This window comes from Phycodurus eques, chromosome 15, assembly GCF_024500275.1.
Source record: "Phycodurus eques isolate BA_2022a chromosome 15, UOR_Pequ_1.1, whole genome shotgun sequence".
Classification (NCBI taxonomy): Eukaryota; Metazoa; Chordata; class Actinopteri; order Syngnathiformes; family Syngnathidae; genus Phycodurus; species Phycodurus eques.
Window position 1 is genome coordinate 5593760 of NC_084539.1, and position 27468 is coordinate 5621227.

The 27468-nt window shown below is 39.7% G+C and overlaps 1 protein-coding gene across 5 annotated transcripts; it reads left to right on the top strand.

The window, feature by feature from the left end:
* Positions 1 to 5749: 5749 nt before the first annotated feature.
* sh3bp2 (SH3-domain binding protein 2) lies at positions 5750 to 26702 on the top strand. 5 transcript variants are annotated; one of them, XM_061699394.1, is made up of 14 exons: positions 5750 to 5984; positions 10360 to 10899; positions 18620 to 18759; positions 20524 to 20626; positions 20786 to 20903; positions 21018 to 21085; positions 21193 to 21278; positions 21349 to 21426; positions 22678 to 23431; positions 24590 to 24713; positions 25292 to 25347; positions 25606 to 25681; positions 25754 to 25813; positions 25921 to 26702. In XM_061699394.1, exons 2-14 carry the CDS (start codon positions 10814 to 10816, stop codon positions 26044 to 26046), a joined length of 1875 nt encoding a protein of 624 aa, XP_061555378.1. In that variant the 5' UTR covers positions 5750 to 5984; positions 10360 to 10813; the 3' UTR covers positions 26047 to 26702. The 5 variants fall into 5 exon arrangements, with proteins under 5 accessions (XP_061555378.1, XP_061555380.1, XP_061555377.1 ...); XM_061699396.1 differs by lacking the exon at positions 10360 to 10899; XM_061699393.1 differs by lacking the exons at positions 5750 to 5984; positions 10360 to 10899 and adding an exon at positions 15435 to 15744 and having other exon boundaries at positions 24593 to 24713.
* Positions 26703 to 27468: the final 766 nt, after the last annotated feature.

Sequence of the window (27468 nt, forward strand, 5' to 3'; positions counted from 1 at the left end):
TAACAATAATAATTATATTTTAGCATTAAAATATCCATCCATCAATCCATCCATCCATTTTCCGTACTGCATATCCTCAGTAGGGTCGTGGGCATGCTGGCGCCCATTGACTCTGGGCGAGCCGCGGGGTACACCCTGAACTGGTCATCAGCCAGTCGCAAGGCACACTTAGACAAACAACTATTCGCACTCACATCTACACGTACGGACAATTTAGAGTCTCCAATTAACCTACCGTCTATGTTTTTTGGAATGTGGGAGGAAACCAAAGTACCCACAGACCTCAGAACGGTAAGGCAGATGTGCTAACCAGTCGGCCACCGTGCTGCCACATTATCATTTCAGTAAAAGAGCTTGTACATAGTGGTGTGTTGACAAGCATAACGAGTTCAAGACAGGATCTGTGGCTCACAATCAGCCGAAAAGGCTTTGTCGGGACAACATTGGTATTAATTCTATACATGTTGTATCCCTACAAGTTTTATAATACTGTAATGTTACATAACTGTGTTCGAGGCTAATGCTTGCGTGTGTGTCTTTTCTTTGAGACACACAAAAAAAAAAGGCACAAAAACTTTCCAGTCAAGGTGCCAGAGATCCTACAGTGGTGAGATGAGAGGGAGCTAAATATACACTCAAAATGTCTGGACCTGGGAACACTCAGCAGAAGGACTGCCACATACTATGCTGTATGTCTGCCTGCTATGTTGTGTGTGGCCTTATTTCGAATGACATGGGAAATGAACAAAATAGTTGTCACTTACTTTTTTTTTTTTTTTTTTTTTACAGCACACAAGGAATAATGTGTGTTTGTAGCTCTTTATATCTGTGGTTATTTTCTGTTTTTTTTTTTTTTTTTTTTTTTTAAAGCTCTTAAAGCTCTTATTGTCATGATCACGGTTCTTTTTCTTGACCATTTCTATAAGTAAATGAATGAATGTTTTGAATGGAATCTTGTGTGTGGACACTCTGCAGTATTTAAACTGTACCACTACATGTCGCCCTTTTTCATTTCGGAATACAATTTGTATTGGTTCTCCGTTGTAACCGAACTCTCACACTAGAGGGCAACATTATTCCACAGGTCCAACTGATTCAAATCAAGTCAAACTATTGATCCAGAGAAAGATTTAGAAAGTCAAATTGAATTGAATTTCTGGGACATCAAATCAATATCTTCTTCCTTCTTCTGCATCTGTGTGTGCTGTAGGAGAATGTGTGATGGAACGCTTGTAATAAGGAACTTGTGAACCTTATGGAGAAGAGGTCTTTGATTACCAGTCATATCACTGGGGAAACTATTTTTTAAAAGATCTTAATTAAACTAGGGAATTGAATGATAGATGGGTCTTCAAAAACAAAAATAAGCAGCTTACAGGGAAGGCATGAGTCAGTCGGCTCATTGACGCTGTTGTGGTTTAACAAGTTTCCTGTCACTGCTAAAAATGGTGCAGTGTGTGTCGTCCTCAACAGCTCATGTTCGACGCTGTTTCTGCCACTACAGGGGAAACAATAACATCCCCTTCAACAAAAACATGCATATTTGTTTTCCCCTAACCAAACCAAAATAACATGTAAAAATGTGGTTTCCACAGTTAAACCTCATTTTGTGCTAAAAATGCTGATTGGATGGCCAACATTTAAATGGAGAGGCTGCAGACCTAAATAATTTTGCCACAGTTCAATGTTTGTTTTATGAACTGATAAATCATAATTGCTGACTGGATCTCAAGATCTTAATCTGAGGAATGTAAACACAAAAATATTTGCCTACCTAAGTGCTTCATGCCTCTCCACAAAAAAATAGATGTTCTCAGAAAATACAGTACAGTGTGTGTGTGTGTGTGTGTGTGTGTGTGTGTGTGTGTGTGTGTGCGTGCGTGTGTGTGTGTGGAAAATGGAAAGTGTTAAGTTCATAGATCAGATTTCATTTCAGCCTTTATCAATGTGGCCTTGACAATTCGGCTTTGTCAAGCATGAAAGAAAATTATGGGCCTTTCATCGGGTTAAAGCACAAAATTGATCAAATTTGGAGTTTACTTCGATGAAACTGAATATTCTGTTTTTTTCCACCTAATAAAAAAAAAATGGCAATTATTCATCTTAACTATTAAAATGTTGGAGCCCTCCACAGATCTTATATTCGAACACAAACCTCTGCTCTGTAGTGACAATGTCACACTGTCTTTGACATTTACTCTTTAAACACAGGACGTTATCAGGTGTGAGGTTACTTGAATTGTTTTGTTTTGTGTTAACGAAACACACGACATCAGTTTGCCTTGCCATGCACCCACACAAATGACCACCTGACAGCAGCACTTGGCTAAACGTGTCCATAAAGAAGTGAAACAAGCAATACACACTTTGTCATCAATTCAGTTTTATTCATGCTTACGTCATTTGTCAGAAAGTGCGATGAACAATACATGTGACCCTTAAGGAACTCATTAAAATACCTAAATAAACAAACCTGGGCAGTTTTAATATCATTCTCTTCTACCTTCAGTGGTTCTTCACTTCACACCACCTCCTACAGTCGTACATTCACCTTCGACTCTTTCTCTGCTGAGAAATGCAATATGCTAATCATTAACTCACACCCACCATTCTATCAAACGACTGAATATTCTAGGCACACGACAGAAACCTTTACAGTCACACATTTCATACTGCAAGGAAGTGGTGAATGTTGATGATTACCTGATATATTGCCATCGCACTTGAACTCACATGGACGGCTTAAAGGTTAACGTCAAAATAAATATGCTGCTCATTGAGTAGTGGTTAATGTCATTCCACGTTTCCTTAAACAGGAACCTAATCCCCTGCTACACGTCCATTCACAATGACAAAGAAGTGTCTCTGTACATTCAAATACACAGCTACAGTATGCACAGTGGCTAGCCTCAGTGGGCTTTTCTGTTTCATCTAAAGCAGTCATGCCCAAAGTCCGGCCCCCGGGCCAAATCCGGCCCGTGTTCATATTTCCACTGGCCCGAAGCCTCTGTCATAAAACCAATAATATGTGGCCCGGCAGTACAAAATGCACGCGCAATTTTATATTTCACCACATGATGGCAGTAGACTTGTGGCTGCCCATTTCTAAAATGGCAACTGGAAGTAAGAAAAGGAAAGTTGATAGCGAGGGCTGACGTTTCCAGGACAAATGGAAGTCTGAATATTTTTTCACTGAGTTTAGAAACAACTGCGTCTGCCTAATTTGCCAAGAGACTGTGGCTGTGTTTAATCTCTGCAATAAATAATGACCCGTTTTCCAGCGCACAATATCAGTGCGCAAATGAGGAGCTATGCCGCAAACTTCTCATCTCTGACTGAGGAGTTTCAACAGCGTTTCAGGGATTTTGCAACTATTGAAAAGGAGATCTTCTTTTTTCTTCTCCCGTTTCCGTGGATCTCAGTGACGTTCCAGCCCACCTGCAGTTGGAGCTCATTGAGCTGCAGTGTGACACGGAGTGTCGCAGCCGGTACCAACAACTCCCTCTTGTCAACTTTTACCAGCAGCTGGATAAAGACAGGTTCCAAGAGATTCGTACATTTGCTAATAAAATGCTGAGCTTGTTTGGCTCGACATACTTGTGTGAGAAGACATTCTCAGTCATGAACATGAATAAGAACCTGCGTGAGGACAAGACTAAGTGACTCCCACCTGCATGACATCTTGCGCATTAAAACCACCGCTAGCCAGACCTGCCCCATTTACTGCAGTCCAGATCTCAGTATCACCCTTCACATTAATACAAACATGTTGTTTGTTGATTCTGATGAATAAAGTTTGAGTCTGAGTCAAATTTCATAAAAATACTTTATTTTGCATTTCATTAATTTTTATTTTAACCTTCATTTATCCAGGTCAGGCAGTTATAAGATCTACCGAGCAGCAGACAGCATAGTAAAACAAAGTAAAATAAAAATACAAAAAAGCATTCCCCTCGTCGGTAGCATGTAAAATTAATGCTGGCCCGCATGACAATTTTTTTACGGCAATGTGGCCCCTCAGCCAAAAAGTTTGGGCACCCCTGATCTAAAGCCTAATGCACATAAAGATTTTTACATCTTTACTGATTTTGATAATGACACAAAAAAAGTGCTGTGTGTTTTACTGCTCTTATATATATATATATATATATATATATATATATATATATATATATATATATATATATATATATATATATATAAACACACACACACACACACACACACAGTATATTTCTGCCATTAAAAGCTAACTCACAATTGCACCATTACGATGACTTTAGCTGTTGTAATAGTGGAAGCCCTGTACTTGGAAAAAGAAATTCAAATCCAGACCACCGGCTGCATGTCTGCAAAAAAGCTCCTCGCATGGGTGAAAAAAAAGTCAGCTGGCACCGATATTTTTATCCATTATACATCACGACTGGTGTGACTAAAACGCTATAATCGCCAACACACAACACCTCTTTGATCAGCTCAGTAAAATATCTTTTGTTAAGTCTCTATTTGCTAGCTGTCTGGAAATCGCATACAACATGTGGCAATGTATTGTAAAGGTAGGAACACATTACGACGACGTTCAGCTGTCGGCGTAATGTTGGAGAGACACATTTAGGCCCTTAGGCAGTCTGTCAGTGTAGGTGAGTGTTATGGGTGTGGTTTGGAACACAGCCCATACCACAGGATAATCAGTCAGGATACTCCTTTAGAGACATACAGTACAATACAATTTAGGAATAAGTTCTTTCTGTGACAGGCAAATTGTGAAACACCATTGTTTTTCCAAATTCATTGATGATGGGTATATTTGAGCTCCAGTTATGCTGCCATTTTGGCATTTTACTTTACATAAAGGTAAAGCACCCTCAACCGATTTCTGCTTAATGACCTGCTTTATACTGGATGAGTCTTTCTGCTTGACAATTGTCGTCACATTTTTTGATCAAATAGATGTCTCTGGACATTCTTTCAGCTTTTGTCTCGAAAACAATCATGAGAAGTGGTACAATGCTCAAGACAGGATCTTGGACAAAAATAAATGGTCCATGGAAGGAGTTCAAAGTTCTTTGCGCTGTAACTTTCATTTACTCACCACTAAGGAAAAACAAGCATATGGATTAAATAATTAATTCCACTTCATGTTCTGGAGAAATTCAGGGGCAAATAAAGCAACGAATAAACATTTCCAAACAATACATGTAAATGCATGAACAGTTTGAATTGTGCAGAGATGCTGAGGTTTCCCCTACCTTGCACGTGTGTGATCACACACATTTGACAAATTGACAAAAATGGCAGTTCACTTTAGCATAATTATTTGTTGTTATCCTTGTTGTTGTTTTATCAAAAAATATTTCTAAATAAAGAAAAGACACGTGTAAAAAAACTCAAACAGCCGACTAGGTTCATGAACATTTAACTGCATTGCATTGAAATGACACTTTTGATCCACCACTGTAGCGAACAAGGACACAATGGAGAAGTGGGCAGCTTATCCAGCACCAGTGGCTGTTAAATGCAGTCTCGTCTGAGAGAATACATTTAGTCAAGTAGAATTTTTACCTACTGTTGGAAATAACATATCACTTCTAATAAAACAAATAGTTTAATCTTGATGTCTGGGGTTATTTAACTTGAATCTCTTAGTGTGGGTGTTTATGACATAATTACTGACCAGATGTTTGAGGGTGTTTTCTCTAAAGGGGAAGTAAGTTCTGAAGCCTGGCTACTGTCAAACCAGTACACTCTTTGTAGGGATTTGGGCATTCAATGGAACCGTGTTTCTTTTTGTTGGTGTAATTGTTTAACCGTCTGAGTGACAACTGTAGCTATTTTTTCTTCTCGGGGAATGGAGGCTGCCGTGACACTGTATACAGTAGCTCTGAAAAGTCGTGTCAGGAAGTGATCTGGGCTGGAACTCCGCAGGACTGAGAGCTGCAATGACACACGCAGAGGAGCTGCACAACTGACGCGAAACTAGATGGGTAAGTTACTTTAAAAATGAAAACCTCATTTACCATATTCATTCAGGACTTTTAGACTTTTAAATGGTACTTTCTTCAATGCTTCTACAATACTTCTCGCTTATAAAGAAAACATGTCACATCTGTGGGAGTAAGTCAGACCTTTCTTCTGATTTGCATGGTAGAAAAATGTTGGGTAAACTCTTTGCAGGTCCTAATTATTATTGTCACTACAAAACACATTTGAAGACACTGTTAGAAAAAGGGATTACAGTATGTTCTATTTTGCACACAACTTCAAAAACTACCTATTTATTTATTTATTTTATGTAAATTTGGATTTCTGGCTTGAATGAGCTTGATATAGTGATTTCAGTGGGAAACAGTAATTACACTCTGCCTGATCCTTTCGTCCTTATGCATGATAGCATTTGGTGTCAGTCATATTACAAAGGCGCTAGTAGCTCAGTGGGATACATTAAACAAATTTAAAATAGCTGCTTCTTTAAACTGATGGAAAATTGAAGTATTTGAGTCCCCAAAATCCTGTGCATTCTGATCTTTATGGGCCCAGTCTGATTGTTTTACTTTCAAAGGCAATTAAGTGATGACAAAAAAAAAAAAAAAAAACCTGAATCAAACCAAAACCTTTTTTCCGAGTGATGACGACAGATAATAAATATAAATAATAAATCATTTGAAATAATAGACAATAAAACAATAGATTAAGGCTGGATTCACAGTACATAGTTCATGCTAACTAAAAAATAACTTTGAACTGCAAGACTGCAATTATTTTCAGTGGTAGCATCTTCCTCATCTGTCATACACAAGTTTTAATTAAACAGTTTTAATTAAACACATTGGATTGATTGATTATCTGAGCTTTGTTTGTTTGTTATGTTTTAGTCCTTATATCATTTTTTTTATTTAATTCTTAATATTTACCCTTTCAAGTGAGCAGAGGCGGCTAGAGTAGCCACAAATTGTACTCAAATGACAGTACTGTTACTTTAGAATAATAAACCTTAGATCGCACAAGCAATAATAGATTAATACAAATAAAAGTAGGAAACAGTATGTAGCTCAATGTAACAGAGTACAAGTACGCCGTCTTCTTTAAAAAAAAAAAAAGCCCAAGTAAAAATAAAAAAATACATTATATTAAAACTACTGTTTCAACTACAATTTACCCCAAAAATTACTTACTTAAATATGACTTGCTCCAGATGTATGTGGAGCATCATACAGCAGACGTGCGTGTCGACAACTCGACCGAGCAGTCAAGCAATTGTTAATTATCAGACGCTAACGCTGTTAGCTGACGCTAATCCGCGCAGCTAACGAAACTCAGTGCAGCTCTGCTTACCTTTTGCATTTGACATATGGTAGTTATTCAGTCCTTTGAGGTCAGACTGAAAATGAAAAAAACATAACCCCCACCTGCCACACCTTGACACTACCAAGATTTACTGTATATCCAAATTCATCCACACACATATACACGTAGTGGAAATCCAGTCTAAAGTTTAGTTTTCACAAGCACAGACAAGACAGATGTACTGTATAACCACACCGGGCAACCAGGATTGCCACAGCAGGTGTCTTCACATGAGAGATTGTCTGAAATGGGCCACCCAGTAACGTAATGAAACAGTTGAGTTGCATGGATGAGGTTTTCCACAAGGAATATCAGAAACTGCTTCAGGAAAGTTCACCTGAGTGCTGTAGGCCCCAGTGGCAAGGCCAGCCCGATTTTGGGTGGGCTCAAGCCCACCCGAAATTCGCCTTAGGCCACTCTATGAAATTTTCCTCAATCGGTTGAGAAATTAGCAAATTATGACTTAATTTCAATGTCTGTGTATTGCCTTTTAATGGCACACCGACCTTCCCAATATGGCCGCCAGGTAGGCACGTTGGTTAGCCAGGCTAGCGTATAATCTTCTGATCTATGACAAAGAACAGCTACACACATTTCCAGCTGTGTTAACGCTAATGACTAGTTAAAGCTTGATTTACAACCTTGACACAATCTATGAAATGATAGTTGACCACACGGCGATCCTTCAATGCCTCCTCTTGAATTGCTCTGTTATGTGTCGGCTTGTAATGGTGTGTACTGCATAGCTAATAAGCTAGGCACTTTGAGCTATCGCTAGCTAATGGAACAGCAAAGAGTTTGTGCCCAGTGTATCTTATACGATATGAATTGTCTCCGTGAAAGGTATCTTATGCCAAGATAGGGCGTGTTCATGGTGGGTTTTTTTTTTTTAAGAGGATGGTCCGCAAAAACCAGGAATATGTTATTTTTAGCCAAAACTAATTAAAATTAGACGTATCTTGTAAAAAAAAAAAAAAAAAATTGCCAGTAGAGTATTTTTAAAAAGTAACTTCTTCCCCTGGCAAAATTTCTGTCTACTTATTTTATGTTAATAATAACAATAATAGCTCGAAAGTAAACATTTTCTAAAAACAAGCCAATTAGTCACTTTGTTTGTGAGTGTTTATTTTCAGTTTAAAAAAAAAAAAAACGCTGGTACTATCAGGTCGCTTTCATTGCCATAACTACATGTGTTAAATCTAGTTAAATGCTTATTTATGACAGGACACCTTATTAAACACTGTTTGCAAATGTCTGCTTTTCAATAGATGAATATATGGTACTTTTTAAAAATAAGTCAGCCAGGTGCAGGTGAGTCTATAAAAAGTTTGTTTTAATTTCTTTGTTGTGTAGTTGTTATACTGAATATACTACGTTTCCAACAGTGTTGTCGATTACTCAAATCAAAAGGTGACATTATAAACAACTTATTTCTTCTTTAATAAACCTAGTGACTAGCCAAAATGTTTTTAATATTCCTTTACTCTGAGATGAAATACTCATATTGTATTCATACTTTCACAAAAGGTCTGTGTTTCTCTGACAATAAATAGAACTTCTATAATTGATTGAATAAATACATAAATAGATATAATAATCATCATAATCATATTTAGGGTCATCCACCAAATGGTCTTTTTCAAGGTCTTAAAATTTTCATTTTTATAACATGTTGCAGTTTGTTTTGTTGTAAGTCAAGACATATCCAAGCAGTCAGTAAGCAGTGTGCAGGGTAAGCACTGATGATAATGTTGTGAGAAGAATGTTGTTTGTACAACAATTCTGGCCTGTATTCTCACCAGAACTATTGCCTAGTTGGTGTATGCAGTGGACATATTACTGACAGGATATCCAGACTCATTTAAAACTACATTTGCTAATCAGTCTGTTTTAATAAATGCTTATATATAGATAAATATAGTAATAATAGCATAAGCACCGTCATACTAATCATGTTTCATGACATAGGGTTATTTAAGGATGGAATGAATGTATGCAGCAGGAATGTAAAGTAATGTAAAGGATGTATACTAGACGCCTCACAAACAATCGCTCATTTTTCACAACTTATATTGACAGTATGCTTGCTGACAGAGAAAGGCCTTGTGGTTTGTGGTATGTGTAACTTATTGTATCAGGAAGTAGTCACACTCTAAAATGTCAGACATTTCAGTGTCTGCTGTGTGTTGCTGTACGATAGCTATATTTAGTATTCGTGTATAGCTTTAAATCAGTCCCTTATATGTAAGTACAAGCAACATTGTTTACAGTTTTTTTTTTAAAATTATTATTATTTTATGGCTAGTTGTTAGTCAAGTTAGATGAAACATTAGTTTTGTTTTTCTGTAACACTGCTCCCTGTACAGTCGTTGCATGGTTTGTGAAAATTAACTGAATTAAAGATATGGTTAATGGCAATAGAAATACATTAACATTAGTTAATTAACAAAGACGTGTTTAAAATTTTTATGTTAAATAGGTCGTTGATTGTCTAGACAGTGTGACTCGAGTGAGGATAAACTGTTTGGAAAATGGATGGATGGCTGGATGTGTTCTTAATTTGTAAGAAGACTTTTTCAGTTATACTATATACACCTCTTTTTACCCTTGTAAGAGCCCATCATTTTGTCTAAATTAGTTTCACCACTGTTTGGAGTAATGCAATTCTGATGAACAACTGACAATAAGTCTTGTCATTCACAGTTGCTTCCTTGGTCTTCTTTTCTCCTGTTTACTTATCGTCTAAAATGTCCAAAAGACTCAAGTTGTCTGTCCATTGGCAAGGTTCAGGGTCAGGAAGGAAGTTGGAAGTCAAGTAGAGTGCAATGCTGTGAGATTTGTCAAACCTTCATTGCGAGGTTTGCTGCCCTGGAAGATGTGTCAGTGTATCGTAATTACATACAAAACCTAAGTATCCTTATTCAAGTTGACAGAGTCAAGGACACTTGCGGCACATATCCACATATATTCTATGACGAGGTACCTTAAAGGAACGGCTATGTTGGTTTACAACAGGTTTTCTGGTCGTAAAGGATGGAAACCCCCATCTCTCTCAGGTCCTTTGTGTCCCCGTGAAAGCCATGTTTGTGTAGAGGTGTGGATTCATTCCGCGAACCAATCACATCGTGACTAAGACGAGGCAGGAAGGAAAACGCTTCAGGCAGCCTACCAATCCCAAGGAAACCCCCGCAGGAAATAACAGACAGAGTTTGAAGACTTCAAACACCCTCTGCAGAATTCAGGGAAGACACAACTCATTGACCTATTCTTCTTACTTTGACCTTCCATATGTACTTCTTGACATACTTTCTATCATCGCGCAACAATTGACAAACTGGTCTTCTTCCGCCACTTTTCTCAAAAACAGACTCAACCTACCTGACTCTTGCACAATTCTACTATACTTTCAACCTCCATCAAGCTACGTGAGGGGAAAAACAATGCTATACTGGGATTTGTTGCCTGCGGCATGTATGTTCCATCCGTGAGGAAGTCAACTGTGGGGAGCTCCAAGCCAAGGGTCGGGATGTGTTTTCAGGAAAAAAGGGATGTCATGTAAGTGGGGTCTACTTTGTCTTTTTTTTTTTTTTTTTTTGCAGTCTTAGATAGTGTTGCATTTTTGATCAGATACATTATGCAAACTGAAAAAATGTAAAACTTGGATAACTTAAAAAAAATAAGTATTCCATCACAGTTAATATTTTAGCGTTGATTGAATAAAAAATATGCATTTAGTGCATCCTGAAAGTTTAATTTAAAGTATTTTATTTCATGCAAACCATTTTCGAATGTAGGAACAAACATTAGTAGGGTTAGCCAAAACGTTAGCACTTGCCAACTTAGTTTACAAGGTCCTTGCGGCCCCCACTGGGTGACCGGTTGTCGGGGGGCCTCGGTGGGCCCGGCATACCGCCCTGGCTCCCACAGTGTGGGACATGTCCCGTCCGCCGGGCTGCTCTTGGGTGGACTCCTGATCCCGCCTCTCGATTGACTAGGTGGGGTTCTCAGCCACCGCGGTGCAGGCACAACAATTACACGACACTTCTGTCAGTCATTGTGCATGCGAAACGGTGTCAATTCCCTTGCATGTGTACGCAGGCACAAACCCCTAGAACCTTTTTGCTGGGTGTGGGGCCACTCACTTATTGCGACAAATAACTCATTAATATGCGAATTGCTTGGGTATCCCCTCACTCACACTCTTGTCCTGTAGACGTTAATAATTTACATAGCCACTCCCACCACACTTCAGTTGTACAACCGGTTCACAACCCTTGTCCTGCATGCTTCTTCTCCTGTCCTTGTCCTGTCATATCTTGTCCTGTTCTTCCCTCACAGTGTATAGCACTACTGCTCCATACAACACTTTCCTCATTTTGTTTACAGTTAGTGATTTGTCTTTTGTTGTCTTCTTTTCTCACTCCCCTGTAGAAACCTTATTCTGTTCGACTGATCGACTCTGATTCTCAATAAATAGCCATTATAATGCTAAGAAACCACAGCGGCAGCTTAAAAGCGTCGCTGTGACACAGTAAAACTGTTCCGGCATAAAAGAGATACAGATCCTCCATTCTGCCTGACCTAACAGCCGAACAGGCCAAAAAAAAGAAAAAGAGAGAGAAAATTAATTAATTAAACGAATGACACCGTTGTTATAATTTTTTCAGTGCATGTACAGCTCAATTAATTAAAATATTGTAAAAAAGTTGATTTATTTCAGCATTCAATTCAAAAGACGAAAACTCATATTATACAGATTAATTGAACACTTAAAAAAATAACAAACATAAAAATACTTTCCAGAAGGCCAATTCTTACCTAATACCTATATGAGAAAATCATTTAATTTGTTTCTCCTGTCAAGATATTGAAATTTGGGTTTTCGTTTGCTGTAAAAAAAAAAAAAAAAGAGAGAGAGAGAGAAATATTTTACTCTGCTACACACAGAGTAAAATATTTCTTTTTTTAAAATAATACACGAGTTTCACTTTTTGAACTTCGGTAGCGAAGTTTTCCATGATATTCTAGTTTATTGACATTCAACTGTATGCCTTGGTATTCACTATTGTAGTGGATACTGAAGGAAGTAATACCAATGTAAGGCAGGTTTTTTTGGGGGGTTTTTTTTAACGAAAGAGCACCAGGCAGGAAGACAAATAAAATTTCACACCCATCCTCCCCACTGACAGAGGGTTGAAACTACTACTCATTCACTACATCCTCTTGGAGGAGGAAGTGACCTCATCTGGTACAGTACATTGGGCAAAAGAACAATTTGCTAACTATTGTCTCATGTATTCTCTTTCATTTTCAAAATGAATGCCATCCATCCATTTTCCGTATCGCTTATCCTCAGTAGGGTCGCTGGGGTGCTGGAGCCTATCCCAGCTCACTCTGGGCGAGAGGCGGGGTACACAGTGAATTCGTCGCCAGCCCATCGCAGGGCACATTAACAAACAACCATTCACACGCACATTCACACCTACAGACAATTTAGAATCTTCAATTAACCAACCGTGTATGTTTTTGAGATGTGGGAGTAAAACGGAGTACCAAGAGAAAACCCACGCATGCACAGGGAGAACATGCAAACTCCACACAGGCAAGGCCAGATTTGAACCCGCATCCTCAGAACTGTGAAACAGATATGCCAACCGTGGTGCCAGTCAAAATTAATGTAATTAATCAAACAACTTCCATAGAAATAAATAGTGTAAACAATGAATGTCAAGCGTTACCGAATCTGTTAAATCAATTTTATTATTACTTTGTGATGATTTTGTCTGCCTCATAGTTCTGAAAAAACATGTATGTTAGTGTCATTGAAGACTAAATTGTCACTATGTGAGTGAGGATTAGCAGTATAGAAAATGGATGGTTGGTTGCTTTCAGTAGAGTAGGCAGTGGTGTCAAACTAATGTTTGTCATAGGCCACACTGTAGTTATGTTTCCCTCAGAGGGCCGTTATGACTGTTGAACCATTGTATATGTATTATCGCCTCACATACATATAAAGTGGAACGTTGTTGGCGAATGCCCTAGTTTTGGAATGGGGTTTTCCACATCCATCCATCCATTTTCTGTACTGTTTATCTTCGGACGAGAGGCGGGGTACACCCTGAACTGGTCGCCAGCCAGTCGCAGGGCACATAGAAATAACCAACCATTCACACTCACATCCACACCTACGGGCAATTTAGAGTCTTCAATTAACCTACCATGCATGTTTTGGGGCATTTTACACCAACATTTTGTCTCAGTTTTTCAATATCAGCTTGGTTTTTGTACGGTTAAAAATGGTCCAAACATTAAACGCATCCGCATGCCCGCATCGTTCCTAAATTTCTTGTTTTAAAATGTGTTATTAAAAGTGAAGACAATTTTAAATTTTGGTCCAGAAGAAAATGAAGTAGACATAAATGATTTGCTTACGCGGGCCACATGAAATGATATGGCAGGCCAAATCTGGTCCCCGGGCCTTGAGTTTGACACCTGCGGAGTAGAGCATTGGCAAAAAGTAACCTTGAAATCCGAAAGGTATTAAGACAGCAGCTATATAGCTAAATGTGAGTTAGCTGTGTGAGCTTCATAACATTTTGTGTTGGGTGGGTTGGATTTGCTGGAACTCAACTGAGGGGGGCAGGAAATCCAGTCCTCCAGTTGATAAACAGCAGGAGAACCCAGACCACTGCCACAAAGAGATGATGATAGTGGTGGTGTTCACGCCACTGAACACAACACACATATCCTCTGTGTGTCATCTTGCAGCCACTCCACCCTGATGATTGACTGGGTTTTCGTCTTATATCTGCGTTCCGTTTCAGCCTGCATTAGAGTGCCTTGCCCATCATTCCTGAGGCTTGACTCATTGTTTCACTTTTAGCCAAAAAGTTATCAGCATGTCAAATCACAAGGTTACTCGTACTATAACTATGCTCTGAGTGCATTTAAATAGGACTTAGGCTTTGATTACGTAATGCTTTAGTGATGCTGGGTGTATTTGTTTCTCTTAACATAAAGTGATTGAGTGGCGTTAAACTGAATCCCTTCTGAGGCACCGTTGAGCACTTGTTCCCACTGAAAATGAAGTAAACTTGTTTCAGATTTTCACATTCTAAATTCTGTTTAGGTAAAATTTTTACATTGAAACATTTAAACAATTAACAAGATAACGTGTATAATTAAAACAAATAAAATACCACTGACAACTGAAGGTATTTGAAGAGTGATACTGTCACCTAGTGGTGCCTTAGTGTTAATAGAGGACTTAATAAGTGTTGTTAGTGTATAATATGTTTATTACTGTTAGCTCCTGCTTGATAAAATATAATGATAGCATAATTAATAATTACAACAAAATTATTAATGTGATTCAAATCGAATAATAGCATTTCTTATATTGAATGAGTTGAGTTATTTTTCCTCACACTTTTCCTCTTTGCCAGCAATGGTGCTCTTCTGTTGTGGCATTGCAAAACATAATTCTATAGTTAACCCTTCAAACCTTCGGATTTGCTGATGTCTCACGTGATGTTAGTATGAACTCCTTCCTTAGTTTGACTCTTGTTGTCTTAATTAATTACTCTAAATACATACCCAAAAAATGTTAGACGTGACTACATGTTGTGTGACTCTCCATAAGGTACACCCACATCAAAACCTTAAACTGCCTCCACAAACATAACACAATGTTGACTTTTGACTGACACTGTCAGGGATAACAATAACACGTTGTTATTTGTACCTAATGCCACCGCTATAAAAACTATTTAATGTCATCATACTATCACGCGTTCGTATTTAAGAATGCAGCTGGATTGCAGCACACCAAAAAGGCAAACATTTGTACAGTTCTGTACTGTCACGGTGAAAGGGAGTAGATGCCTTCATTCTTGGACTACACACACATCATCATCACATTATCATCCACCCTTCAACCTCTGGGGACTGCTGATAAACTGGAAGTTACCCATAAACTCGTTTGAGGATGAAGGGCTTGTCTTAGAATGTTTATTTGGACAGACAAGCACTCGCCAGACACACACGCATGACACACACTCACACACACACACTTTACATGAAACCTCAAGACTCAGGGCATGAATATTTCCTGTTTGAACTCAGATTGTTTGTCTACTGAAGTCAAGACACTATCTCAGCTTGAGTGTGCAGGGGAGAGCATGCATGGAAAACGTTTCCAGTAAGAGAGAAATTGACTATGTCAACCTCAAGAGAGCAAGGGGAAAAGCAAAAGGAGTCTAGTGGACTTCATGTGGGTCCATTAAAAGGTCCTGCCATAGATCTGCTGCCCACATTGGCGTGCACGGTGCTTGCCTCAACTGTCAATCTGCTGAGTGACAGCGACGCAGGGAAGAGCATCAAAACAAACCTCGACAGGAGGTAGGCAGAAAAACAGAACAGGTCTCACTTGCTCACATGGTGCAAAGAAGGAGTGAGATCATTGTTTATAGTGTTCATTTGGCATAAAGAAGGATGTGCCAAACATGCTGCAGCTAACATTTGATGTTCTATTAGCAGTTATCACAAGGTGAGTAAAGGTGCGTTAGAATGAATGGGGTTAGTCTGTCAGTGGAATGTGGTGCCAGTAATTTTTTGACAGCACTTGTTTTTTTGCTTGTTTTTGTTTTTGTTTTGTTTGTTTGTTTGTTTGTTTAATTTATTTTGCTTGGCACAGTGCATGTATTCCTATGTCTCAGTTTCATACTGTACACTTATCCCTAGCCACCCTGTATGTTTACACAGGGGGATTATACAGTATTTGGGCTCTTCTTTCTCTGACTCAGAATAATAAGTGACTTTAAATTGAAGAAGCTTACTAATGAAAAACATTATTGCAGCTAGGGCTGGACGTTTGACTATATTTGTTCCATCAACTTTAGGGAATTGAATAACTATTAATTGTATTCCTGTATTGACACTAGTGTTGTACTAAGGGGAATAATCGAACATCTACTAACTGAAATGCTGACCACAGTACCAAACAACAAAAAATATGCCCCTCCTTGATTTTTATGTTTGATTAATTTATTTTGTCTTTTCTTCATTTGACTCAGAAAAAAACAGTACAAACCCCAATTCCAGTGAAGTTGCGACATTGTGTAAAACATAAATAAAACAGAAGAGAATGTTTTGCAAATCCTTTTCAACCTATATTCAATTGTATAAACTACAAAGACATATAGTGTGCAAACTGATTAACATGATTGTTTTTGTTTTTATTTTTTAACAAATATTCTCTCATTTTGAATTTGATGCCAAAAAGATGGAACAGGGGCATAGGAAAACACTGGGAAAGGTGAGGAATGCTAAAAAAAACACCTGTTTGGAACAATCCACAGGTAAACGGGTTAATTGGAAACAGGTGAGTCTCACAATTGGGTGTAAAAGGAGGATCCTCAAAAGGTTCAGCTGTACATAAGAAAGGATGTTGCGAGGTTCACCTCTTTGTGAACAGCTACAGCATGGGAGCGAACAGTCCAAGAGTTTAAGAACAACCTTTCTGAACGTACAATTGCAATGAATTTAGGGATTTCATCATCTACAGCCCATAATATCATCAAAAGAGTTCAGAAATCTGATGAAATCTCTGTACGTAAGCGGCAAGCCCGAAGACCGACATTGAATGCCTTTGACCTTCCATCCCTCAAGCAGCACTGCAATAAAAAACGGCATCACTGGTAAAGGGTATTGCCATGTGGGCTCAGGAACACTTCAGAAAACCATTTTCAGTGAACACAGATTGTCATTACATATGCACAAATGCATAAAATTCTACCATCCAACGCGAAGGCCATATATCAACAACACCCAGAAAAGCCTCCGGCTTCTCTTAGGCCCAAGCTCATCTGAGACGAAATAACACAAAGTGGGAAAGTGTGCTGTGGTCTGACGAGTCCACATTTCAAATTGTTTTTGGAAATCATGAACATCATGTCCCGGGGCCAAAGAGGAAAAGAACCATCCGGATTGTTATCAGCTCAAAGTTCAAAAGCCAGCATCTACGATGGTTAGTGCCCATTGCATGAGTAACTTGCACATCTGAGGCACCATTAATGCTGAAAGGTACATAGAGGTTTTGGAGCAACATATGCTCCCATCCAAGCAACATCTTTTTGAGGGACATGTCTTCCTATTTCAGCAAGATAATGCCAAGCCACATTCTGACAGTGTGACTTCGTAGTAAAAGAGTTCAAGTACTAGACCAGCCTGCCAGCAATCAGCATTATTAAGCCCAAAATATGACAACGGAGACCCCGAACTGTTGAGCAACTGAAGTTGTACATCAAACAAGAATGGGAAAGAATTCCATTTACAAAGCTTCAACAATTACTGTCATCAGTTCCCAAATACGTATTGAGTGTTGTTAAAAGGACAGGTGATGTTACATTCCTCTGTCCCAGCCGTTTTGAAATGTATTGTAGGGATCAAATTCCATCCATCCATTTTCTTTACCACTTATTCTCACTGGGGTCACAGGCGCGGCGTGCTGGAACCTATCCCAGCTGACTTCGGGCAAAAGGCAGACTACATCCTGAACTGGTCAGCAGTCAGTCGCAGGGCACATATAGACACAGACAACCATCTACACTCACATTCACACCGTCCTAGAGTGGGAACTGAACCCACGCTGCCCGCACCAAAGTCAGGCAAGTTTACCACTACACCATCAGTGACAGATCAAATTCCCAATGATTGAATATTTTCAAAGTTTTTCAGTGAACATTAAATATATTTTCTTTGTAGTGTATTCAGTTAAATATAGGTTGAAATGGATTTACATATCATTTTATTCTGTTTTTATTTACATTTTACGATCTTACATTAAGTCCGAACTTCATTGGAATTGAGGTTTGCACATTCTTGTAATTTTACTTGTTTTATACATTGTGATTTGTGTTAGTTAGTTACTTTTGTTGTTTCTTTGGCCATTGCTTTTAGGACAGGATTTTGTTTGGACCAGGATTTAACAGAAAGTTAGCACGGTTTTGTGTTTGTGTGTTGGTGTGAATTCACAATAAAGGATTTATGTTGCCATCTACTGTCCAGTTTTTGTCAGAGCACATATTGCTGATTACAGAAAGCGTGCTCCACAATTTCATTTCTTTTAACCTTAACAGAGCTATGTGCTCACAGAGTGCTGTACTAGTATAACATGTCCTAGTTACTCTCGTTTGTCTTTGTGTTTTCCTTTTGCTACTAAACTGTGACTCACTTTCATTGTCATTCTCCCCCAACTGCCTTTCCTTTCATGCAGAACTATGTCATCTCTGGAGGTGTGCTGGCCAGTGCCAATGCGAGCCATCGGCGCACAGAATCTTCTTACTATGCCTGGAGGAGTTTCTATAGCAGGATACCTCCACAAGAAGGGAGGCAGCCAGTTTAGTCTCATGAGATGTGAGTAAATTTTGATAGAATTTATTTATTTTCAAAATTAAATTGAAGATACACGTGTTGTGGAGATGCTGTGGGTGACGAGAGAGGAGTCAAAAAATGAGTGGTTTCAACTGTTTACTCTCCATCCATCCATCCCTCCATCCATTTTCAGAGCCACTTCTCCTCACTAGGGCGCGGGCGTGCTGGAGCCTATCCCAGCTGTCATCGGGCAGGAGGCGGGGTACACCCTGAACTGGTTGCCAGTCAATCGCAGGGCACATATATACAAACAACCATCCGCACTCACATTCACACCTACGGGCAATTTAGAGTCTCCAATTCATGCATGTTTTTGGGATGTGCGAGGAAACCGGAGTGCCCGGAGAAAACCCACACAGACACGGGGAGAACATGCAAACTCCACACAAGCAGAGCCCGGGATTGAACCCGGGTCCTCAGAACTGTGAGGCTGACACTCTAACCAGTCGTCCACCGTGCCGCTGCTTAATCTCCACTTTCCAAAAATAACAACAGTTGGTAACGGCTTGATCGGTGTATCTGCCTGGCAACCAGTCACTCCTTCTAACCCAGAAACAGGAGTCTCTACACACCACCGGGAACCAGAAGTCATGCCCCACTTCTATGTCCTCAAGGCACAGCCTTTCGGTGAATGTCTTCTAACTATTGTGGGCCACTACACAAGCCCCCCAGAATTCACTATGGTCAAAAAGGTGAAACAGATCAGCGGCCCCTCATAGAAAACTGAACATGTCACAGTCAAAACAATGAGGGGGTGGATTTGGAGATCAAAACAGCTGCACTTCACAGGAGGGAGACTCAGGGAGGACACAAAGTCATGGGAAATCACATGGGCCAGGCTGGAGACTGAACCAGATTTCCCACTATATTCCGGAACAGCTTCATCACCTCGGTGTGAGAGGCCATGGACGATGTCAAAAACCTGACGCCTCCAGCCACAGACACCATGGGGGGTGGTTGGCCTGTGGAGACCTCACACAATAATGTAGCATTGGCAGTGTCAAACACCACTTCTTCCAGCTGCAGTGCGGTGGGGGCTGGCCATTAGACACAGCTTGGTCCACTGCCAAGGCTGCATAGTCCAGGCCCAAGTGAAGGGATTCAGTTACGGCACAGGTCAGATGCGATGACGTTGTCCTTGCCAGCCACTTGTTGGATGTCAGTAGTATATTCCATTATATCAAAAAGCTGACGCTGCTATGGACCAGGACAGCAGTCTTGGCCATGGCGAAAGTCAATGGCTTATGTTCAAAGGCTTTGAATCGACAGCCCTCCAACAGGAATGTCGACTGGAGAGGAAAAGACCAAGAAGGTCTTTGGAAAAGGCACCCCTGCCAAGCCCTATTTTGAAACACCACAGTATATTAATTTTAATTTCCATTGTATACAATGGATGGATTAAATATAAAATCTGATATACAAACTCACCGGGTACCTAATTAGGTGCATACCTCATCATTACGTAGTTATTACAAGAGATTGTGATTGGCTGGCAAGCAGTTCAGGGGGTACCAAAGTCAGCTGGGATAGGCTCCAGCACACACGCGACCCATGTGAGGCTAAACAGGATAAAGAATGGATGGATGGATATAACAAGAACTGTATCAAATAAGTTCCATAAACTATAAGCATTGTTATTACATTTGTGAAGTCAGAATTACATGTATGGTGTAGCTCTTGCTCTTGATCAGAACAGAATATTGAGTGTATGTGTCAGTGAGAGAATATTGTTTGCTTTTCTTTCAGGGCCATTGAGGTACATCGTCATCCACAAGGGCTGCGTGTACTACTTTAAAAGTAGTACTTCTCCTGCACCACAGGGAGCGTTCTCTCTAAATGGTTACAATAGGTCAGCAGCGGAGTTCTCTGTTTTATCCTTGCGGAGAGATGATAAGACTTGTATCTGACATTTTAAATGTATTTAATGCTCTGCTAATTAGCTGTTGTTTGTGGAGGAGCAACAGCTTGTACCGTTGCAATGTGAACTTATGTTCATCCCCTCCCACAGAGTGATGAGAGCAGCAGAGGAGACAACGTCCAACAATGTTTTCCCATTTAAGATGATCCACTTCAGTAAAAAACACAGGACATGGTTTTTCTCTGCGGCTAGTGAAGATGAGAGGAGGGTAGGAATAATCACAATACTGTATAAGGAGTCGTGATTTAGGGATGAACAAGTTAAACATACACAGACTGCATATGCACACCAGCATAACGTTTTGTTTTATGCTGTAATACAGAGATGGATGCGATCCTTGCGACGGGAGATTGATCATTACAATGACAGAAAAGAGTCACATATTCCAAGGTAACCAGATTAAACCCATTCCATTTCTCAAAAATAAAGGCAAGATAGGACGCATTTTGCTTTCTGCGTATAATCATTTCATGATAACATTGTCTTTGTTGCTATAGTGACTCTGATTCAGATGCAGACAGTTTCTATGGAACCATTGAGAGGCCTTTGGATATTAAACACCCAATCAATAATGCAGACACTGGTAAGACATGCAGATGAAATTGATTTTGGACAAATTTGCCGCCGAGCTACCTTATCCTCTCTGCATGTAGATTATGGTGAGGATGATGACGATGAAGATGACGAAGACTATCTGAAGCCAGACAGTGACTGTGTGCCAACATGTACAGGTAGAAACAACACACCCATGTCCACATTCATCTCCAAAGTGTAAATCTAAGTCTTGAAGCCATTTTTGTGCCCGGCCCAAAGCCCTGCATAATATCTAAGTAGTGTTTTGTAGCCATCTTGTGGCATCATTGTGCCAAGGAACCAGGATCTGCATATGAGCAGGTCTAACCGGGGGACATTAGATCAGCGCTGCCCCCCAATAAATGCTTTATAATATTTGTTTTATGTCAACAGCTAATACATTCAATAAATTCCTTCCTACAAACATCCTGCCACATTGTTAGAAAAGGCGAGCGCACGCCCTACTCTCTCACACTTACACACACACACACACTCACATACACACATTTAAGGTTAAGTATTGTAAACAGGTATGCAATGGCAGGCATTATAAGGTAAAATATATATATATGGCTTAGCTTTAGAAGAGCTGTAAGTGGGGGGTTTATGCACTTTTCTATATGCGACGGTGACCTTCCACTCAGTCGTGCATTTTCGGGTTAAGGCTCTCTCAAATGCCAGCTGAAGCAACTTGACTTTTTATTTTATGCAGCATTGTGTGCCTGTGACCTAAATACCAGAGTGCAGAATGAATTGTCGCACATTGTCGTGACGGCGCCAAATGTTATGCCAAGTTTGAAAGCCGTCAGTTCACTCGGCATCGTAATCACACATGCGTGGTACAGTTCACTGACAGGATGTGACGTGACCATATGCAAATAGTCAACACTTTTCTTATGTTAATTTTGTTTTCATTCTTTTTTTTTTTATGTCATGAAGTGGCATAATCAAAATGATTTATAAGTAGATGAAAAAAAATATTAGGTTTGACACAAAATGGCTAAACTGCAGGGAGTGGGGGCAGGGGGCCACATTAATCTATGTATTTGACACTGACAATGCAAGGAACTATGTATGTTGAAGTGAGTTGGCTTTGCTGCCATCTTGTAGCATCTGTAGGAAATGTAACCTTTTTAGTGGGGGCATCAATTACTCGCGTATGTTTGCTATTCGTGGTCGGGCTCATTCCCGATGCCCTGGGAATACTGTAGTGGATTTGAATATTTCTGTTCCTAATGTTATGGAAAACATGAAGAAGTTGAAATTAAGCTTTAAAGGGTGTACATTTACCTTTACATGCATCTTGACTCGCTTGAGTGTCTATTAATTTGACAATAAAAATATCTTTTAAAAAAGGTGTGGGGGGGGGTGATGTGGTAAAACTGAAAATGTTGGTTCTACTTTCTCAGGTCGACCCACTGGGCCTCCACCTTCTTATCCCCCTCCTCCCGTTCCAATGATACCCCAGAGACATCTAGGATCCTGTTCGGACATTCATAAAGACCTACCACCTCCAGTCCCATCACACAACAGATTCCAAACCGGAGTAAACCCCAAAAGAACGCTGCCATCCATACCCCCTCCCATTCTGAAGGACCCAAACAAAGGTCCACCTCCTCCTCCCCCCTTTGCCACCCAGCTGCACAATCACCTCTCTCCTACCCCACCACCCCTTCCTCCCCCCAATTCACAGCGATCTCTTAAAAACAGGGCACAGTCTGTGGTGGGGCCAGGGACTCACAGAAGACACTGGAGGCCTCCATCATCTGCATCAGTCCAATCCCCCGCCACCCTGCCCATGTGTGACCAGTTAGAGAGCAGAATGATCGTCGGTGATTCAGACCACTGCTCTCGTGATGCTGTAACCAACCTATCTCCGATCAACAACCACCTTGCACAATCAAGTAACCTCCGCAGTAAACCAGCCCGACCAGTAACCAATGCTGCAAATTTTGAAGGCCCAACCCCAAAACCTCGTATGGCGTACCCCGTGTTGCTGACTCAGACACCCACCAGCTACCCACCGCTACCCCGCCACCCACCTCGATCTCCTCTTCTTCAAACTGGACTGCATAATGAGCGTACCAATGCACAAAAAGCTCCACCAGCAGTCAAGCCTCCACTGCCTTTAACCAAGCCCAGACAGCCAGTGACACCCCTTAAGTAAGTTTCACTTGCATACAGAGGACAAATATTATTATATTTATTCTATGCTGTGCTATAATATAATAATACCTTACAGGGTCCAATCATTTGTCATTGAGGTGGTACCACTCGTTTTACCTTAAATATTGGCCTCCGTTCTAATAGACGCTGCGCCTCAATTAATCAATGGGTGTATATCATCCACTTGAACGAATAAACGCTTCACCTCAAATTGACACCTCAGTAACAGGTGGTGTCACGAATGGGTAATTAACTTTTCTGTCACATTGGATACCACCATCCATCCAGTTTCTACATCTTTTGTCCTAATTGGGGTTGCAAATGAGCTGTAGTCCATCCCATGAGTTCGGTCAAAATCACAGTGCACATACTGTATAAAGACTCAACCACCCTCACATTCACACCTATGAACAATTTTGTGTCTTCAATAAACCTAATAAGCTTGTTTTTAGAATATGGGAGAAGGCCAAAGTACCCGGCAGCAACCCATGAGAGCATATGAAAACTCCACACATAGGAGGGCCTGAGCTGAGATTTGAACCCAGGACTCATCTCAGCTGACTTTGGGCAGGAGGCAGGGTACACCCTGAAGTGCTTGCCAGCCAATCACAGTAACAAAATGCAATGTATAATAATCATATACGAATGTAAATCATATCTTTATTAATAGAATTATCACTTTTACAGCATCACCAAAATAACTCAAATTATCTCTCAACATTCATGTTCTGAATTTATAGTTTATCAGAATGCTCTAGATCAGAGTTTTTATTATTTTATCTCAGGATCCAAACTTACTCAAATACATAATGTATTGTCAGAAGACTAATATACAGTATACTGTACATAAAATAATGGTAAAGAATAGAAGACAGAAAAATTTGCTGTTGTGGGAGGAAACCAGAAAACGACATAAGGGGAGAACATGCAAATTAAACACAGAAAGGTCCAACGCAAGAACGCATTATCTTGTGACTGTGAAGCTCACCTTCTTGCTGCATTTACCACTGTACGGCCCTCTGTAACACTGCCCCAGCTACTATTCAAAATTTAACAAAATTTCCCAAAGAATAAACGAGATACTGTGCTGTTCTTAAAACTACGGTGTATTTTGGTGGAAGCAGTCTTGCTATGTGTCATGTGTTTTCCCACCAGAAGAGCAGCTCCAGAAGGTCAAAGTTTCCGTTCATCAGAAGACACGACCACGATGGAGTCCAGAAAGAAACAAGACTTGACCGAGTGTACAGAAGGAGACGGTTCTGACGAAGATTACGATAATGTAAGAAAGAGAGAAAACACGTTACATTAACAGTATTTATTCCCAATGTTACTTAAATTACTGTGAACAATCCTTATGAAGTGAACTCGTTCACATCCACCCTGCTGACGACATTATGTTATTCTATCATGTGGCTCAGTGGGTAGAGCGGGTTGTCCGGTGATTGAAGGGTAGGTGGTTCAAATCCCAGCTATGACTGTCTGCATGTCAAAATGTTGTTGGGCAAGGCACTGAACCCTAATTTGCTCCCAGTGGGCATGGCAGCAGTCACCCATTGGTGTATGAATGTATGGGTGAATGTCAGGTTTTGGAAAGCGCTTTGGGCACTGTGATAGTGTAGATAAAGCGCTATATAAGTGCAGTCCATTTACCATGTCAAATAATAAAACTCTCATTTAAAATCCACTATTTTCCAACTTTATTCATAATTGATAACACTTTTTTTTTTAGAAATGTAAGTTAATTCTTCAATTATACTCACATGCAAGCACTCAGACGTCTGAATGCAGTGCCATCATGATAAACCCATATGTAAACCACAGCTATTGCATACATTTTTGAATATGTTTCATTTTCAGATGCATCTGCCAGAGTCCATTTTCATTGACTCGACGGAAACCAGCTTTGTAGAGAAGTATGGCTCAGATATTTTGAATAATAATTGTGCTGTTAGACTCCTTGTGCAATATATATATATATATATATATATATATATATATATATATATATATATATATATAATGACGTAAACCTAATGTAAATGATTTAATATTAATTTTGAACTGGTTCTCACTGTGTATGTGAAAAGTAATAGATTCACAGAAATGTTTTGTTCTTCTATGTGATGGACATGCATCCATTGCCAAACCTTTGTTGACATTTGATCCTGTAGATTATTTAAGGAGAGCTCTGTTGTTCCGCAAGATGGACTTTATGGCATTAGAAACTCTGGAACCAAAACCTCCAAGGTAAAAAACAATTAAGGACTGCAATTTCAAAACAGAAAAAAATTTATCCTTTAGAAAATATCATATGTTCAGGTGCTGGTGGTATGGGATGTCAGCATAGGCAAAGCCAGAAACTACCGGTTGTTTGAAGAGGTACACAAAACAGTTGGTTTCTTTTTTTTGACCATGACAAAAACATAAAATTACAGCTTCCACACTGATACTTTTCACTGTGAAATTTGATATCCTCTATAACACAGGGTGACCAGGTGTTTCTCGACTGTGATGTGACCTTCCCCACTCTTTCAGCTCTGATCGAACACTACTACAGCCATCCTCTTCCTCACCAGGGCTCCCTTTGCCTGCAGAAACCGTACTCAAAATAAGCACCACGTGAACGAGAACTTGCAAGGTTGAAACGTTGGCTCCCATGGAGACAATCTTGCTTTAAATTCAGAATTGAGTCACACCTGTAGAGAGACAAATAACACTTTTCACTTGGGGTCACACAACCACAGTAGTGTAAATGTTAGGTTGAGGGAAATGCTTGCATCAATATAGCACTCTTTCGATTGAGCTAATATGGGTTTCAGAATGACTGATATGTCTCTTTTTTTTTTTTTTTTTTTTTTTTGCTAGTTGAATAATCCATGACACTCAGCCAGAAAAGAAAACAAAATGAAAATGTTTTATCCCAAAAAGTCAACTCCGAAGGGCTACATTCATTAGTATGGTGGTCAAATGTGAAATTGTGTCTTGTTTTCATATGCAGTATTTCACTGAATCTTCCTATTGAATAATATAATCTCTCTGTCTATTCCAGACTGAAGTGTCTATATGTCTGAGTGCACTTTTATATAACTTAAGAACCTGACATTGAACTGGCTAGTGCTGTCATAGAATGAGCTATTTTTTTATACATGTAATTTTAGTGCTGGTCATCACTATACAGTGTATTTATATTTAGTATCCATGATGTATGTTAAGATGTAAAACAGTGTATGCAAATGTAAATATGAAGGTTTTCTTATATAAAGTAAGATGAGACTGAATAAAATGGGCCTTCTGTTGTTGTTTCTTCTTCAAAAGAAGTTGCTGTTTTAAAGTAAAAAGCATTGAATTGGGGGCTGTCTCTCTCTGAAAACCTGTCGTATATTCATCTGGTTATTAAGTATTTGTTACAAACGCAAAAGAGACTTCAGTTCGTTGTCGCTTTAAGGAGGAGACAAAAATGTTTCCACAATCACATTAAACCGTTCATACCGATTTTGGCCTTGATGTCGCAAAACATTCACTGCATTGAATTTCATTATTTGTTCAACTAAAGTGTAATTCGACATGATCCTGTCTTTATAGTATATAAATAAAAACAGTTTATTTATATATGTATATATATATATATATATATATATATATATATAGGCGGCTGCCTCACAGTTCTGAGGACCGGGGTTCTCGGTCCTCAGAATGTTCTCCCTGTGCCTGTGTGGGTTTTCTCCGGGCACTCTGTTTTCCTCCCACATCCCAAAAGCATGCATGGTAGGTTAATTGACAACTCTAAATTGCCCGTAGGTGTGACTGTGAGTGTGAATGGTTGTTTGTTTGTATGTGCCCTGCGATTGGCTGGCAACCAGTTCAGGGTCTACCCCGCCTCCTGTCCGATGATAGCTGGGATAGGCTCCAGCACGCCCGCGACCCTAGTGAGGGGAAGCGCCTCAGAAAATGGATGGATGTATACATATATATAAATTTGTAGTTAGGTTCTTATTTCGGTCTGGTCTCCAGCGTGGTAAACGAACATGATTTGT

Coding starts and splice junctions, on each gene's coding strand:
- sh3bp2 (XM_061699392.1), top strand. CDS start 15,563: ATGTCAACCTCAAGAGAGCAAGGGGAAAAGCAAAAGGAGTCTAGTGGA. Junction 20,904..21,017: donor CTAGTGAAGATGAGAGGAGG/GTAGGAATAATC, acceptor GCTGTAATACAG/AGATGGATGCGATCCTTGCG. Junction 21,086..21,192: donor AAAGAGTCACATATTCCAAG/GTAACCAGATTA, acceptor TTGTTGCTATAG/TGACTCTGATTCAGATGCAG.